We start from the raw sequence: 17,019 nt of genomic DNA on the forward strand, positions 1-17,019 counted from the left end.
AAGCACTGTACAGATATCATGATCATTACTGGTAGTGACACTAGGATCAGATCCTCTGTGTGAGGCAGACAGCATAAATGTAGAGGTTTGGTTGAGTGAGAAGGGGCATGATCCTGTGTCAGTCACTGAGCAGTCTGAGCAACCCAGGCTTTGAGCAAGGGTTAAGCCCAGAGCTAGCGACCTTGCACTCCCCTTGCACGGAGCAGAACAAAGAACCTCGTGGTGCCTGCTTTGCGGGAAGCAAAACTACATCCGGGAGGGGAGGGGGTGGTCACGGCTCTGAATATGTAAACCTATGGACCAATCACAAGTGCGATCGGGGCGCGCGATTAACATATGCATAGTCTATATAACCACTGCTTTCTTTGTTAATAAACGAGAAGCTTCCATACTCACATTGAGATCAAGTAGCTTACTCCGGACCGATCCCCAGCACCTGCGAGCACGCCTCCCCCGGTTTTCCCCTTACTACACATAAAATTGAAGACAAAGCTGTTCATATCCAAGTTTAGTGCTGCCCCTGGAAATAAACTACATGGCTAGTTAAGTTGCTGCATGCCATGTAGCTAACATTTGAAACTAATTCTTCTCAGTTATTAACTATAACAGGAGGATGAGGCACCACATGGTGTGACAACATGATAGAAATCAATAATACAATTTAAGTGGAAAAAATCCCCAAATTGTTAGGGCTTTTAAATAACAATACCTTTCATGCTACTTTACTCTCTCTCTAACATTCCTTGTTCCCGAGCACCTGGGCTGCCCTCCAGACTTCACCTGTGTTGCTTCATGGCTTTTTATATGACAAGCTTCTTTTCCAGGTCTCATAGAATTAAGTAGAGTTCATTATGTCCTGCAGAAAAGAAGGTGGCAGGTGGGCTCCTTCACAGATCCACATTTCTCTTGGCAAAACGATTGTGGCTGCAGAATCCTGAGAGCCTCCCAGCTGCCCAGAGATTATACATGGATTTGCTAGTCTGCTGCTGATTCTCACCCTGCCCTGCTTCCAACTGATACAGAAACTTGACTTCACCTCGATAACAGACAGTGAAACACATCTCCGAATCTTCCTCTGTCTTCCCAAGCAACCGCTACACCCACTGAGGTCCTGCTTTCCAGGAAGTGGCTGGACACCTGCCTGCTGATGGGAGGCAGTGAATGAATTCCTTATTTTGCTTTGCTTGGACATGCGGTTTTGCTTCACCTGTTAAACTGTCTTTATCTTAACCCCTGGGTTTTCTCACTTTTGCTCTACTGATTCTCTCCCCATCCCGTTGGTGGGGGGAGTGAGCAACTAGGTGGGTGCTTTGTTGGTGGCCAGGGTCAACCCAGCATACCTCCTTAATTGTTTTGTACTCTGTGTGCCCAAGATTTGTCTGCAGTAAAATTCAGCAGTGGTATCCCAGCAAATGGCTCCTTACTCCACAGATTCCAGCTGAAACCATGAGGAGCTACCAAGGAATAAGAGAAAGGTGCTCTGACCTCAGAGAACCTCAGTATCACTGACACAGAATCAGCATGGGAGACAGGAGCGTGTAGCCTGTGGTTTGGAGAGCTGTTTTCCACTGTTGATTTTGTCACAGAACTTTACTCTACTCATTTCCCCAATTGTAAAATAAGGGGAAAAACAACTCTTCCATCCCACAGGTAGCATGAGGAAAAACTCCGTTATCTTGGTAATGAAAGCCACAGCTGCACCTGGTGATGCAGAGAACATGTTTACTCCATCTCAATGGACACTAGCTTTGGGCTTTGAAGCTGTAGCCAGATTAATCCCTCTCCCCAGTCATGTGCCTGAAACTTGGCAATGGGTAATAAGCCTGCTAATGCTCATCTACTGAATGCCATGTGTTCCCTGGCATCCTCGGTCCCAAACTGTGGTTCCCTAGAGGTGTAGAAGGAGGCTCAGGCCTTCACGCAAGAGAACCATGAGACAATGCAGGGCCCCGCACTTCAAGAAAGATGTTGAGGTGTTGGAGCGAGTCCAGAGGAGGGCGACCAAGCTGGTGAAGGGTCTGGAGGGTCTGACCTACGAGGAATGGCTGAGGGAGCTAGGGTTGTTTAGCCTGGAGAAGAGGAGGCTCAGAGGTGACCTTATTGCAGTCTACACCTACCTGAAGGGAGGTTGTAGTGAAGTGGGAGTTGGCCTCTTCTCCCGAGCAACTAGCGATAGGATAAGAGGGCACAGCCTCAAGCTTCGCCAGGCGAGGTTCAGGTTGGACTTCAGGAAGAATTTCTTTACAGAAAGAGTTATTAGACATTGGAATGGGCTGCCCAGGGAGGTGGTGGAGTCACCATCTCTGGATGTGTTTAAGAAAAGACTGGACATGGCACTTAGTGCCATGGTCTAGTTGACAGGGTGGTGTAGGGGCAGCGGCTGGACTCGATGATCCCTGAGGTCTCTTCCAGCCTGGTTGATTCTGTGATTCTGTGTGTAATGAGGACACTGAGTGAGGGGCCACCTATGCCAGACAGGAGGAGAGGCCCTGAGAAAGGACGGCTGAGCCATTTCTTCCAGAGACCTTGGGGACTGAGGCTGGGTCACACAACAATCTCTGTTGAGGACATAGGTGTTGTGCAGCCTGTGGATTATGGCATTCATCTGCAACGTAAGATAGTCAGGTTCAAGTAATTAATATTAATACATTAAGTAATTGCTTTCATGAGGCTCATAATATCATGGTGTCTTATGGCATGAGCCAAAGGTCCAAGCAGCTGGAGGGTCTCAGCTGCACAAATGGGAGGTGTGAGACACGCAGGGGCTCAGCTGACACCTGCAGCTCCAAGGACACCTACACCTCTGCGTGTGCGTGGCCCCATGAAGCTGGCTCCCTCCATGAGGCCTGTGAGGATGGAGGTCCGTCCTGGGCAGGTGGTGGGGCTGAGCCGGCATGCCCCAACCTCCGAAGGAGAAGAGAGCACTGTGAGCAAGGGCGGCGGGTAAGGAGCGACGCAGGAGAAGGGGGTTACGCAGGTGACGGGTTTTCTCCCTCCTGGGCGCCCTGGTGTGGGTCTTCCCCGGCCTGCTGGGGTAAAAAGGCCGTGGGCGGTCACAACAAGGAACAGCCCCAGCCTCTGCGCAGGAAGAGCCGGGGCAGCTGGGGCGAACGCTGTCGACACCCGCCCCCTGCGCTGCCGGCCTCGGCCTGCGGGAGGGAGAGCCCGCCCTTCCCCATCGCCAAGCAACGGCCCGCGCCCGCCCGCCGCCGCTTCCCCCGCCCGCCCGCCCGCCCGCCTGGCTGGCAGCTGCGGCCGGCAGTGGGCCGGAGCTGGCGGTGGGGCGAGCAGCGGTCCGGGCGAAGAGCAGGGCAGGCACGCGGTGGCGGCGGGCCCCGGCGGGCCCAGGTACGATGTGCGGCCAGGGGAGGTCAGCCGGGCCCCCGCCCCGCAGCAGTGTCGCGGCGCTGACAGACCGGGTGCCCTCAGAGCGCCGGGCGGTGTTTCTGCAGGGAGTCCCCGGTGGGTGAGCAGCCCTCCGCCATGGCTGCAGCTGAGTCGCAGGAGGAAGCTGTGTAGCCTGGGAGGCACGGCGTGAACCTGGGTGGTGTACCAGACAGAAACCGTCGCCTCAAGAAATAGTTAAAACGGTTCTTTCTGAAATTAAATCCCAAGTCAGGCAGCTTCCAGACCCATGTTATGATCTGTGACCCTGAGGAATTAAAGACTTGATAGGAAAGACTGCCAGTCAGTCTGCTGAGCTTAATTACACCGAGGCATTCTGCATTGACTTGACAAACACACGCTTTTAATGCCTAACCATTAAGGATTGTATTTCCTCCCATAGGTGTAAAACTGAGCAACTGGGACGCGTGAACTGCTGGAAGCAGGCATGGCCGGCACGAAGCCTGAGCTCACGTGAGCACTTGCCTGCGGAGGCCCGTGCGGGGTCTGCTGCTGCTGCGGCATCGCTGCAACTGCGAGGCCCTGGAGCCGTGCGGTCACAGGTGACAGCGTCCCGCTCTCCTCCGGGGGAAGGTCGCCACTTCTGGGTGCCACTTGGCAATAGCAGTAGGTGGGTGTTAAACCTGAGCACGGTCAGAGACAGCTGTAGCATGTTTTTGTGTTGTGGAAGAATGTCTGCAGACACGTGAGTGGGCTTCCAAGTTATTAAGGAATGGGCTGTACACGGAGCCCTCTGGGAACACAGGTAGTGAAGAGATGGACGTTCATCTGGGCACATGGGTAAACAGAGTAAAGTGAGTGAAATTTGTGTTTATTCATTTAGACCAATGCCTAATTCTAGAGTTACTGTTTCATAATGACACTTCAAGAGCTTCTGCGTATATGATATGACTTCCTTAAAAGCAGGTAGATGTTCTTTGTTAGTTAAAAAGTTTTCTTTACATTTGATTACCTGTGAATTTGAAGCTGACATTTGTTATATCTAGGCTTGGTGAGCCAATTTCCTGTAAATTATTCCCTGAGTGCCAGAGGTATGAAAGGTGTTCGTTAATACAAGCTGGCATGAACAAAACACCAAAGAAGGCTTCATTGTTCAGACATTACAAACAGCTTAATTTATGATTACCTAGCAGAGATCACGATGGCACAGTTACTATGCACTGGATTCGCGTACAACAGTGCCTTTCACTGAAACACTGCTAGTAGCAATGTTGAGCAGTGCAGAAAAGACAAAGCTAACTGCAGTCTATAAGTTGACTCATCAAAACGCTTAGCATGACTACCTTCAATTACGTCATTTTTTTCTTAATTTATTAATCTTTGCCCAAGGATTTGAACCAGCTGCTATAAAACTTCTTTAGTTTTCTATATGTAATTTTTTTTCATTTTGTCATGTGACATAGAGCTATTTAATAAGTAGACAGGACAGCGAACTCTCAGGAGAGAAAGTGGAAGCAAAGATAACAAACGTTTCCTGGGACCACAGCATTAGGTTTGTGCACAAGCTCAGCAGCAAGTCCCCAGCTTCCTGGGGTCTGCAAAGAAGCGCTGACTGCAAGAGACACAGCAAGACTGCTTTCCCCTTCGTGGTATTTTATGTAAGTCCTATTACATCATGACTGCATTTCAGTACCTGCTTACCATGTTTCTCTCCTGTTCCCTATAAACCCCTCACCCAAGGAAAGCTCTCACTAAGGAGAATTTAGCTGCAGTCTGTACAGGGAGGGAATCTCTGATCTCTAAGGGGATTCAGAGAAATAATCCCAATGCAGTTTAGATCTTGCTCCCTTCCAATACTAGCTTAAACCCGAGATGGAAGGGTACTGACTGTAAAATGTCACTGTATATATTAATATACATATTACTATTGGAATATAGAACTACTTTGGAATACAGAAAGTCATCGTATACAGAAATTCACATTTTGGCCACAATCTCAGCCCATTAATGAGGCCTAAGGTCCTCTTCCAATAGGAGCCTGATTCTTCACATCCTGGACAAAAGCTTGCTTCAAATCCCTTCATTTTTAGGCAATGATTCCCTCGCTACAGGACATGAGATGGCCCAGGGCTATTTTTAACCTACATACTACAGTCCTATGGTAAAGTAGCCATATACTTGTAACACCACTGCCCTGCTTCCCAGCCTCACTGAAGTACCTCCTGGACCCTTTTCTAAAACTCCTTCCATCAAGCCCCTATTGAGACTCTCCTGGCTTTGCTCTCCGCGTTGTAACACACTTGTTACAGACTCCATGACACTGCTTGTAGAAGAGCTCTGTGACTGGTTTGTGGTTACCCCTCAGAGCCTGTTAGCAGCAGCAGGATGTGTTCGACGGCCAAGACTGTACATTATACGAGAGAGTCACCAAATGTCAGAGTGGAGAGAGAAACATTTTTTTATGCTGCAAAAATTTTTGAATTGTTTTTCACATTCAAATAAAATAATGAGAATCTTAAACTGTTTTGTGACTTGCAAAATTTTTGAATTATGTTAATTTACACTTTGATAATGGTAAAGCATTTCATTTCACATTTGGGCTTTTAGTTTTAAAACGAAATTAGCATTTAAAAAAGGCTGAACCATTGTCTTTTAAAAAAATGAAAATAAGATATTCTGACAATTTCAAAACAAGAAAATTCAAATGAAATAAAAAAAGCTGGCAAAAGATTACGTTTGTTCTCTGGAAGAAAACTTTCCATTTCAACAAATTGTAGTTTTTCCACAGAAAAAGCATCCCTGGCCAACTCAGCTGCACACTGCATTGAGTACTTCTAGGTGTGACATGTCCCCTTGGTTTCTGTAGTTGTTTGGAAGGCAGAGTACTCATTCTGGAGTCTAAAAACAAACAGGATGTGAAGGAGTCTTGTGTAGCATATGTCCCACCCCCTTTGTATTTCTTTTGCTTGCTATTTTCTGAGAGGAGGTGGAGGTTGGTATGTTACTGCTGTGTCAGAATGGTCCTCGGCACAAATACTCTTCTCTCATCCAAGACGCTCTCTATTCCAAACAGAGTCTAATCGTCACGGAGCACCTCTGTAGGGTTTCAGGAAATTAAAAAAGAGAGAAAGAGCAACACTGTCAAATCTGCAGGTTCATAGGACTTTTTGCCCCCTATGCCACCAGCCAGTAGGACAGGTGATTTAGTCTGAGTCTTGTAATTTTGAACTAGCTGGGAAGGGAAGAGCACACTTCATGAACTGTTTATATGAGAACTGCTATGCCCAAAATAACTCTAAATGTGCTTCTTACCCATAAAAATAGATGTGGACCATTAACTACTTCCACCATAGATAATGAGAAATGGTATTTCATTCAGAATCTACATACATTTCTATGGAACATTATTTTCTTGAGAGGAAAGCAATGAGACAAGAATGTGCTCTTCTCTTTAGGAACTGGGGAGGAGCTCACTGGAGGAATAGCAGAAGATTATCAGTGAGTTAAATCAGCTTATGTCAAAGGAGGAAAAAAGCATTGGTATCAATATGCGTTTTCCTACTGTTTACCATCAGTTTTCACAGAATCACAGAATGTTAGGGATTGGAAGGGACCTCGAAAGATCATCTAGTCCAATCCCCCTGCTGGGGCAGGATTGCCTAGACCATATCACACAGGAACGCGTCCAGGTGGGTTTTGAATGTCTCCAGAGAAGGAGACTCCACATCCTCTCTGGGCAGCCTGTTCCAGTGTTCGGTCACCCTCACCATAAAGAAGTTTTTCCTCATATTTATGTGGAACCTCCTGTGTTCCAGCTTGCACCCATTGCCCCTTGTCCTGTCAAGGGATGTCACTGAGAAGAGCCTGGCTCCATCCTCATGACACTTGCCCTTTACATATTTATAAACATTAATGAGGTCACCCCTCAGTCTCCTCTTCTCCAAGCTAAAGAGACCCAGCTGCCTCAGCCTCTCCTCATAAGGGAGATGTTCCACCCCCTTAATCATCTTTGTGGCTCTGCACTGGACTCTCTCTAGCAGTTCCCTGTCCTTCTTGAACTGAGGGGCCCAGAACTGGACACAATATTCCAGATGCGGCCTCACCAGGGCAGAGTAGAGGGGGAGGAGAACCTCTCTCGACCTGCTGACCACACCCCTTCTAATACACCCCAGGATGCCATTGGCCTTCTTGGCCACAAGGGCACACGGCTGGCTCATGGTCATCCTGCTGTCCACTAGGACCCCCAGGTCCCTTTCCCCTGCGCTGGTCTCCAACAGGTCTGCCCCCAACTTGTACTGGTACATGGGGTTGTTCTTGCCCAGATGCAGGACTCTACACTTGCCCTTGTTATATTTCATTAAATTTCTCCCCGCCCAACTCTCCAGCCTGTCCAGGTCTCTCTGAATGGCTGTGCAGCCTTCCGGCACGTCAGCCACTCCTCCCAGTTTTGTGTCATCAGTGAACTTGCTGACAGCGCACTCTAATCCCTCATCCAAGTCATTAATGAATATATTGAATAGAACTGGTCCCAGTACCGACCCTTGCAGGACTCCGCTAGACACAGACCTCCAACTGGACTCTGTCCCATTGACCACCACTCTCTGGCTTCTTTCGTTCAGCCAGTTCACAATCCACCTCACTACCCGATCATCCAGACCACACTTCCCCAGTTTAGCTGCGAGGATGCTGTGGGAGACCGTGTCAAATGCTTTACTGAAATCGAGATAGACCACATCCACAGCTTTACCATCATCTATCCACTGGGTAACATCCTCATAAAAGGCTATCAAGTTGGTTGAGCAAGACTTCCCGTTGGTGAAGCCATGCTGAGTGCCCCTAATGATCCCCCTGTCCTTGATGTGCCTAGAGACAGCACCAAGAACAAGTTGCTCCATCACCTTTCCGGGGATGGAGGTGAGGCTGACCGGTCTATAGTTACCCGGGTCCTCCTTCTTGCCCTTTTTGAAGACTGGAGTGACATTCGCTTTCCTCCAGTCCTCAGGCACCTCTCCCGTTGCCCACGACTTAGCAAAGATGATGGAGAGTGGATTGTGGATGGATTGTGTCAGACTTTATAATCTTGACCAAGAGTTTGCTCAGAGCAGGGTAACATGATATGTTAGCAGAATGTCTCAGCAATGCAGCAGTGCACAGCAAGTCTTACTAGACAAAGTTTTGGCCATTAGGCTGAAGGCAGTTGCAAAAAACCAAAAAATTCTGAGTATCCAAGAATTACAAAAGCTTTGAGACAACTACTGCTGTAGTAAGCTACCTCAAAGAAAAAGGAAATGAAGTGTGGAGACATATAACTTTGCAGCAGCCAATGCTTTGCGCTGCCTAAACAGGTCTCTGGAATCGATGCCCTTTTACATATCTTTCAGCTTAAACACAGCCTTTGACTTCTCAGTCATGGACCGTAGAAACACACAGGGTCAACACACTTTGCGAATACGTTGAGAGTGACAGGCATTAAGAATACCGTGAGGGTGATGACTGCTAGCACAATCTGTGGCATTAATTTCATTGTTTCTTCCTGGCAATTCTGTTTCTTTCAGCTAGTAAGATGGAGATGATGGCAGATGACTATGATACGAGAGATATCTTGAGGCCTTTGGTCTTCCGTCTCCATGAAAATGTCCCTGCAATAGTTCGTGAGGTTTTACTGGAATGTGGGTGGACTGAATTTCACAAAAAGGAGCAAGATGATGCAGACTGGAACCTGTACTGGCGGAACTCACCTTTCCATATGACAGACCACCACAGCATTAAACCATGGCAGAGGCTCAACCACTACCCAGAAGCTGTCCGGATCACCAGAAAAGACTATTTGGCAAGGCATCTGAGACGTATGAAAGGAGCATATGGATCAGCTCTGTATGAATTCAGTCCAGTGGCATTCATCATGCCCAATGACTATGTCAAATTTATAGCAGAATACAGCAAGGAGAGACAGTCAGTAAGCAGAAGACCTAGCTACTGGATTTGCAAGCCTGTGCATCTTTCCCGTGGAAGGGGCATACTCATTTTCCAAGACATTGAAGCCTTAGTATATGACTGTACAGTCATCGTGCAGAAGTACATTAGCAACCCCTTGCTTATTTCAGGATATAAATTGGATCTGCGCCTCTACGTGTGTGTCACTAGTTTTTGCCCCCTCACCATTTACACTTACGAAGAAGGACTGGTGAGGTTTGCCACTGAAAAGTTTGACCTTGGTTCTCTGGACAACGTCTATGCCCACCTAACAAACACCAGCATCAACAAATACGGAGCTTCATATAAAAAATACAAAGAAGGGATCGGCTGTGGCTGCAAATGGACGTTCAGCAAATTTCGTTCTTACCTTCGAATATTTGGGGTTGATGACATGCTCCTCTGGCAGAAGATCAATAACATAGTGATTCTCACCCTGCTTGCTGTAAGCCCCTTACCAATGGCTTCCAATTGCTTTGAGCTCTTTGGCTTTGACATCCTGATTGATGACAAATTCAAGCCGTGGCTTTTAGAAGTCAACTACAATCCAGCCTTGTGTTTAGACTGTTCCATTGATGACACTGTGAAAAGAAAACTTCTTCACGATATTGTTGAACTGCTGAACTACAAACAGATTGACACTCTCAGGCGAAACCAAGTGGCTGGGACAAAGTCTGGCAGAAGGCGGGTGCCCTGGAGCATAGCTGGTGAGAGTGCCAGCGGGGAGGCTCCTGGCTTACTCACTTGCCGAAAAATGGGTAAATGTACTTCTGCTGGTGCTGTACAACCTGCCCTGCAGGCTGCAAGAGGATCAATTTGTAAGGTGGCTACCCTGACCAAGAAAACTGCCAGAGCACATCCAAGAAAAACACTGACTTCCCAGCTGCGGGAAAGGATGAACATGCCAAAAATATCCTCCCAAGCAAAAGCTGAAGGTAAAAATAAACAGCTCCAAGGAGCTGGGCATTCTCCACACAAGTCTGCCCAACTCAACCGCTGGTTACCTACAGCCAACTTCTGCAGCTACGAGTTAACCACACGCCCCTATTTCCTCTCTGATGAAGACCAGAGGCCTATCCCTGGGTAGGAGATTTTGTCCTTATTTTTCCTTTCAATGAAGCTGCACTTCAAGCTTCCAGGGATGGGACAGATGTAAAGAGCATCATAAAGGAAATAAACAAATTAGTGAGCAAACAGTTACCATCAAAACAGCAGAACACAAAGAAAAGTGTAGGCTGTTTAACTTCTGTGTAACTTCATGATGTTAGGTTATATAGACATCATAAATGATAACTGTAGCTTGAAGGAGGTAGATGTACACTGGAATTGTATTAGAAAGAGAGATGTCTCAAACAATACACAATTTTAAAATTGTAATTTAGCAATTACCATGAGAGATTATTTTTTAAAATAAAAGTACTGACTAATTTTTTAAAGTAATTCATGCAATATTTAGGTAATCCCAGAATAAAAATGGAGAATTGCATATCTCAAAACATCCTCAGAAATCCTAGCTTTTGTTTATTATTTTTCTCAGCGATCTTTGCTTCTTTTCTTTTACTCACTAAGGGGACTTTATGACTTGAAAAACTAGTCACTTTACACTGGGGAGCATTCAACATGCATTCAGTTTACAAAGGTGCAGGTAATATGAATGACACAAAACTATCACATTTTTGAAGAATCCAGTGAGGTTCCTGACCTACATTTCCAGAAATTAATTTTGCATTTTATGAAATGACAGTATGAAATAACTTTCATTTTATGACCAGTAGGATTCTGTAGAAATTCTTATGGAAAGTAATTTAAAAAAAAATTTATGTACTGCTCCAGTGTTTTGTTTCAGATAAACTCCTAATAAAGAAATAATTAGGCTTCCCAAGGTAACAGAGGGCAGAATATAAACTGCAAATATCACGTTCTGAAGACTGAATCAGACCTCTCTCTCGCAGACTCTGCATTAGCCACCTGATGGGTACAGTCGTTAGGCAGCTTTGTTTCAATTGCAATAAAACTTTGGTGATCAGATGTGCATGGAAAAATACTAACACTGAACTGAGGCATTTGAGATGATGGTCAACCTACTACCCTTCCCTTGTACATCTTTGCTGCCCCCAGCTGTTTGAATGGAAGTAACTCTGTTCAGAAGTCACAGCGTATTCTAAATTTCAATCAAAATTGAGGACAAAAGCTGGCAGTAGCATGCTTCTGCTAATGCCAGAAAACCTGTGGAAAGACAAGAAGTGGCGTTTTCCAGCTGTGTTCCATCTCCCTGAAGGATTCACAAAATTTTGTTCGCTATAAACCCTCTAGGACAAAAACCATAGTAAAGTAGGTACGTGTATTGCTACAGTTTAAGTACATATGCAGCCACACTTAAATTGGATTATTTGTGTTCCTACAACAATGAACTATAGCTGGTAGAGCTTCTGGTTAACTAATGCGAGTGGAAGGTAGAGGAGACAGGGTGTGAGAATCAGCCTGAGAAAAATAATGTGGCATGTGTCATAACTGGTCCGTGAAGGAGCCCCAGTGATAACATACCTGACAGAGCTTGTCATTTGCGTAGGTGTTTTTCTGTCTCCTTCTTTTCAAACCAAATTTGTGCTCCTTATTTCAATAATCCCTTTGGTATTACGCTATAAAATGCTACTTGAAAAACATGTCTTGATGAAAACGGTGGCCACACACCGGTTGACAGAAGTACTGTGAAATCCTCAGTAGTCTCACCCTTTGATTTCACCAGTGGAAGTTTTGCCATTGATTTGCCAGAAAGTAGAACCAGGCCCATACTTATGTACCATTACAACCTCCCTGCAAGCAGGAGCAAACAAGGTGAATGCACACATCAGCAAGGTGTCTGCACACGTGCACGTCTGCATGCGCACAGTTTTAGAGCCTGACTTGCGCATATCCCCCATGTGCTACACCTGTGCAGGATCGCAGGCCTAATTGTTCCAGAATGAGATTGCTTCCTGCAAGCAGGGTAGAGAGCGCTTAACAAAGCAAGGAGCAAGCAGCATGCAAACAAAATTGTTCCTTATTTAATTTACAATTAGAAGGGATTATATACACAGGTTATTGAATGGCAAACGGTGATTTAAGGCTAAAAGCCGCAAACAAAGCTTTTTTTCTGCATTACTATAGAAACAAAGAGAATGTCAGCATATTAACTGGAGAACAGGCACCTTTTGTTAAAAGGAATTCCTGGCAATAAAAACAGTGGTCCTTTACAAAACATTAGTATATCTCATCTAGTTTCCCAGCCAAACCGAAACATTAATCACATTCACTTTTTTCGTTATGCTTAATTGAGGGAAAAAAACAACGTAGATTTGTTTTAGTTAGCATAAGGCAGCGCTGAACTGAAATTCTTAGTGAAGCACATGGAAAAGAATGATCTCTTGGATTTCTTTTAATTAGTTTCCTTTTACAAAATACATAAAATATATTAAATATTTCAGTAGTGAAAAGCACAGGTTTATAAATTGTTCCTTTGTTATACAGGAGTAAAGGAAAAACAATGCAATTCTATTATCACACCAGATGACATCGAACTGCATGGATGTTCAGGGCAACATAATTAAATTCATAAACTGATGCATATGTATGATCAATATTAGCAACGCTTCTTGCTCTATTCAATCTATTTCTTCCAAAGATGCTCTGTGATTTGAATGGTGATTTGTCCACAGTCAGAACCCCTAGAAACTGAAGAGAAGAAAGAGCAATTCCATAATCTTGCAATTATTTTGCACTTAGGTGTGAGAAAAGGCTAAAGCAGCATGCTATGAAAGTGTGTTTGTTGCTACAGGAATTTGAAGGGCATGAGGAGATAATTGGTCTTCTCAGTCAATGGGCAGGTAATGAGCTGAGCTCGACAGGGGAAATACTTCAGTGCTTTGGAAAAATTCAAGACAGATGATGGACGGGCAGTCTACGGGGAAGGCAGTTGAGAGCAGCATCTGATAAATGATTAATCACCTTAGGTATCAAGCGCAATCCAAAGAGCCTTGAAGCTGGAGAGATTCACTGACCAGAAATATTTTTGCACTACTGGAAGAATATAGGCAGTAGTGGGAGAGGTTTAATTCAAAAACAAAGCAACACAGAGGAGGTCTGAGGAAAGACTGCTGGAGGAAAAAGAAAGGGCTGTTTCATCCAGAATAATGACCAGCATGGAATAAACATTACATTTTATCTTCAAATGCACGAGACAGGAGTTCTTAGATTGTGATCATATAATTATTGAATAATTTATGTTGGAAGAGACATCAGAGGTGTGACTGTTCACTGAACTCCTGCTCAGATTTTGATCTAATGTACAGCTCATGATAAGGCCTGATACATGCTGGGATCTTCTGCTCCAAAGAATCAAACCAACTGAAAACATTAATCACTTCCACATTTTTTGTGATGGTTAACTGAGACAAAAACACCCCGTAGATTTGTTTTAGTCAGCATAAGGCAGCACTGAACTGAAATTCGAAAAGCTTTGTGTATTTGAGGTTCTTATGCCATGCTCCTTAATTGTAGCCACTTTTGTAACTAACTAGGAGAAAAACAAGGGAAAGTGTGATCAGTATCATGAAACAAACACTTTGATGAGAAGTACGATGGGCATTTCTTTTAATGTTACATACACAAAGAGGGCATGACTGCATTTCCTTCAAGTCCAACTCAAGAGACATTTCTTTCAGGTAAGGTTTTTCCAGACTGAGCACCAGTCACCAAACCAAAGTAAATATCAACCCTACAGATCCATCTATTCATTTTCACAAGGCTTAAATCTTCCTAACAGTTCTGACGTGCCAGGAAAATGGGTTGAGCTACTTACATACAGTGCAGCCCTTAGGGGAGGAATCACTTCTTGTCTGGGATGATATTACCCTCCTCATCTTTGATTCGAACTCGTCCAGTGGAGTACTTTGTTGCTTCTCTGCCATTGCAGTACACAGTTTTTACAGTACCATCTGGGTACTCCCGCCTCTTGAACCGTGCAGTGTGAACCTCCTTTTGGCCATTACTGAATACCACTATTTTATCTCCATTCCTGAAAGAAATAGCAATGAATGAAGCGATGAGAAGGCACTATCTGTTATTAACCTATCTCATTGAGCTGCCTAATGTGACACAAAGAAAGTGGAAAATAATGCCAAGTGACAACTTCCTCAGGTTATGATTCACCTCAGAATTTACATGGGATGGCATTAGAGATCTGATCTCACAATAAGTTTTCAATACAAAGGTACTTCAGTACATGGTATAAAACCTAACGGATGCTGGGATCTTTTACATGAAATTTTACATGACTTCTTCATTCAGGGACCTCAAGGCATTTTGCAAGCAGGAAATCTATTTTACAACAGGATCCTCCCTAAGCCCAGAAGAGGCGTGTGTAAGAAAGTCCTATGGTTATTTTTCCTCATTTTACATGGAGGAATAGAGAGAGAATACATGAAATGCCTTGCCCAAGATGAGAAAGGGAGCCAAAAAGCTAGAAATAGAGCTCAGGAGTCCTCATCCTGAGTCCTTTAGTACCCACATTGTTACCACAGGCAACTGGTGATCTCCCAGCAACCCTGGCCAGTGTAAAGTTACATGGAACTAAATGAGGAATACTTCACAGTCACTTTGCCAGTGACAAATGGTCAAAAATGAACAATTTTCAGTGCCTCATTATAGCAAAACCCTCATTACCTTACAAATCCTTTCTCCTTTCATCTGGAAATTTCCCAGCCATGCAGAATCCAACCACAATTTTAAATGTCAATATCATTGTACCTGTGCCCAGTGCCTGGTTCCTGTCATTAACGTGAGACTTACTTTTCTACTTTTACTACTGTACCATCTGGGAAAAAAGTTTCCTTGAATCCGTCACTATAGAGGCATTTCACTGTGTGGTCTGGGAACACAATTTCTTGTGTGCCATCAGGATAGTGTTTTTCTGTGGAAAAGAAGGTGTAAAAAGTCTGTCTAGTATTCTTTCATGTTGCTTTACACAGAGCTAGATCAGATTTTTTTTTGGACATTGTCATGAGGATGGAAATGATATCCAGCATACTGCTAAAGAAATTAAAGAATCAAATAATCAGATAATCAAAATTAGAAGAGATGCATTTACACCCCATTATTATCTTTGCTTTGTAGGAGAAACTGGGCAGTAAAGTGATGGAACATACTGGAAGTCAAATGCAAAGACAATGCAAATTGAGAAGAAAAAACCCAATCTGCTGGAGTCAGACTCAGATGAAACTTTCATAATAGAAGGTTTCCTTCCTGCACATGTAGTTCACATTCATGAGCTCTTGCATACCTATCTGATTATTAGGGAACTGCAGCACCTCCAGGCCATCTGGATAAGCAGTGTGGGTTGTCTGTGCATCTGCATAATAATAAATCTGGAAGGAGAGTGAAGTGTTTGCAAGTTTGTTCACAATATTTGCATAAGCAGATTCAACCATAAAATAAGCAGTCTTAAAAAAGTCATTTCAAGGTCATTTTCTGTATCTGCCATCCATAAAAGCAGCTATGTTTGCATTTCTGTTCCTTCCTCTCATTCACCTCCCTCCTCATGGCTGTGTCTAGATGTTGCTGCTTTCGTCTCTGTAGTGTACAAGACAACAGTGCATGCATGAAAGTCATCTTCCCATCTCTTTGCTTTGGTTCCCATCCATGCACTATTAATTTAAAGTAGTCCCACTGCTGCCAAGGCCTCACTTATTTCCACTCTAGATCACATTATTATTAACTATTTATATTTACATAACACCAAGAGGGAAGAACCCCCTGTGCTACCTATCCTGCAAATGTATAAAATCCAGTCCTTTCTTCAGATGACTGCCCCTGCCCTTTGCGTTCTTTTAGTTTCCTTTAATCTGCTTGGCCAACTACCCTTTTGTTCCTTTGACTGTTACCGTCGTCTCTTTCCTCTTTTGTCCTTGTATTTGAAGCAGTCTCACCACTCAGAGTTGTTAAACCAGCACCCTTTCTCATCAATTTCTCCCAGAATTGATAGATCAAGATAAATCATAGGACCTTGTTGGAAAATTGCTTAATCATTTTATTTTCCTTAAAGAAAAAAAAAATGTTACACACCACTCTCTGATCTGGCATGATCTTCTTTACATCTCCATTGAAAAAGCTAATCGTAGTCATCCTCTTATCAGCACTGATCTCTTTTTTAGTACCATTGCGGAAAGTGATGATTCGACGTCCATCAGTAAGCACCTCTTCTACCTTCAAACACGTGGAGAATCTAATGTAAATTAAACTAAAGGAAATGAGCAACATTGCATTGCCTTCCAATTAAATTGGAGTTTGAACTAAGTCATGCTATGCCTTTGTATTTCAAAAGTTATCTCTGCAGCACAGGTACATTATTTTTGCCTCATTTGTCTGTAAAAAAGACTAAAAGTAATTTTCTTTTCACAAAATGAACTCACTTCTAGCACTCAGCCCAAGTTCACACCCCACCACCTTGTTTTTCTGGTAAGTGAGGTAAAAGCGCACAGCCCTGTGTCAATAGGGAAGCCATTCAGTTTTTTCCTTGACCAGCTTCAGCGAGTTACTGTCTGTACTAATTTCATGTATGCCGGTACACATTCCATACAAGTCACTCAAGAGACCTTGGTTCTGGATTGCGTGAACCAAAACAATGAACTTGATGTATTAACACAGACTGCTGACATATGTTAACAA

General features: G+C 44.2%; 1 protein-coding gene and 1 pseudogene across 1 annotated transcript; one reads left to right on the forward strand and one right to left on the reverse strand.

Moving 5' to 3' along the window:
• The first annotated feature begins 8,908 nt into the window (after positions 1-8,908).
• On the forward strand, positions 8,909-10,701 carry TTLL2 (tubulin tyrosine ligase like 2). The gene is given in 2 exon segments (XM_068413327.1): positions 8,909-10,394; positions 10,397-10,701. Coding segments are annotated over 2 exon segments (1,662 nt in total). The 3' UTR covers positions 10,573-10,701.
• A 3,480-nt stretch (positions 10,702-14,181) lies between these two features.
• LOC137672588 (centromere protein J-like) overlaps positions 14,182-17,019 on the reverse strand; it is a 35,055-nt pseudogene continuing 32,217 nt past the window's right edge.

This window comes from Nyctibius grandis, chromosome 1, assembly GCF_013368605.1.
Source record: "Nyctibius grandis isolate bNycGra1 chromosome 1, bNycGra1.pri, whole genome shotgun sequence".
Lineage (NCBI taxonomy): Eukaryota > Metazoa > Chordata > Aves > Nyctibiiformes > Nyctibiidae > Nyctibius > Nyctibius grandis.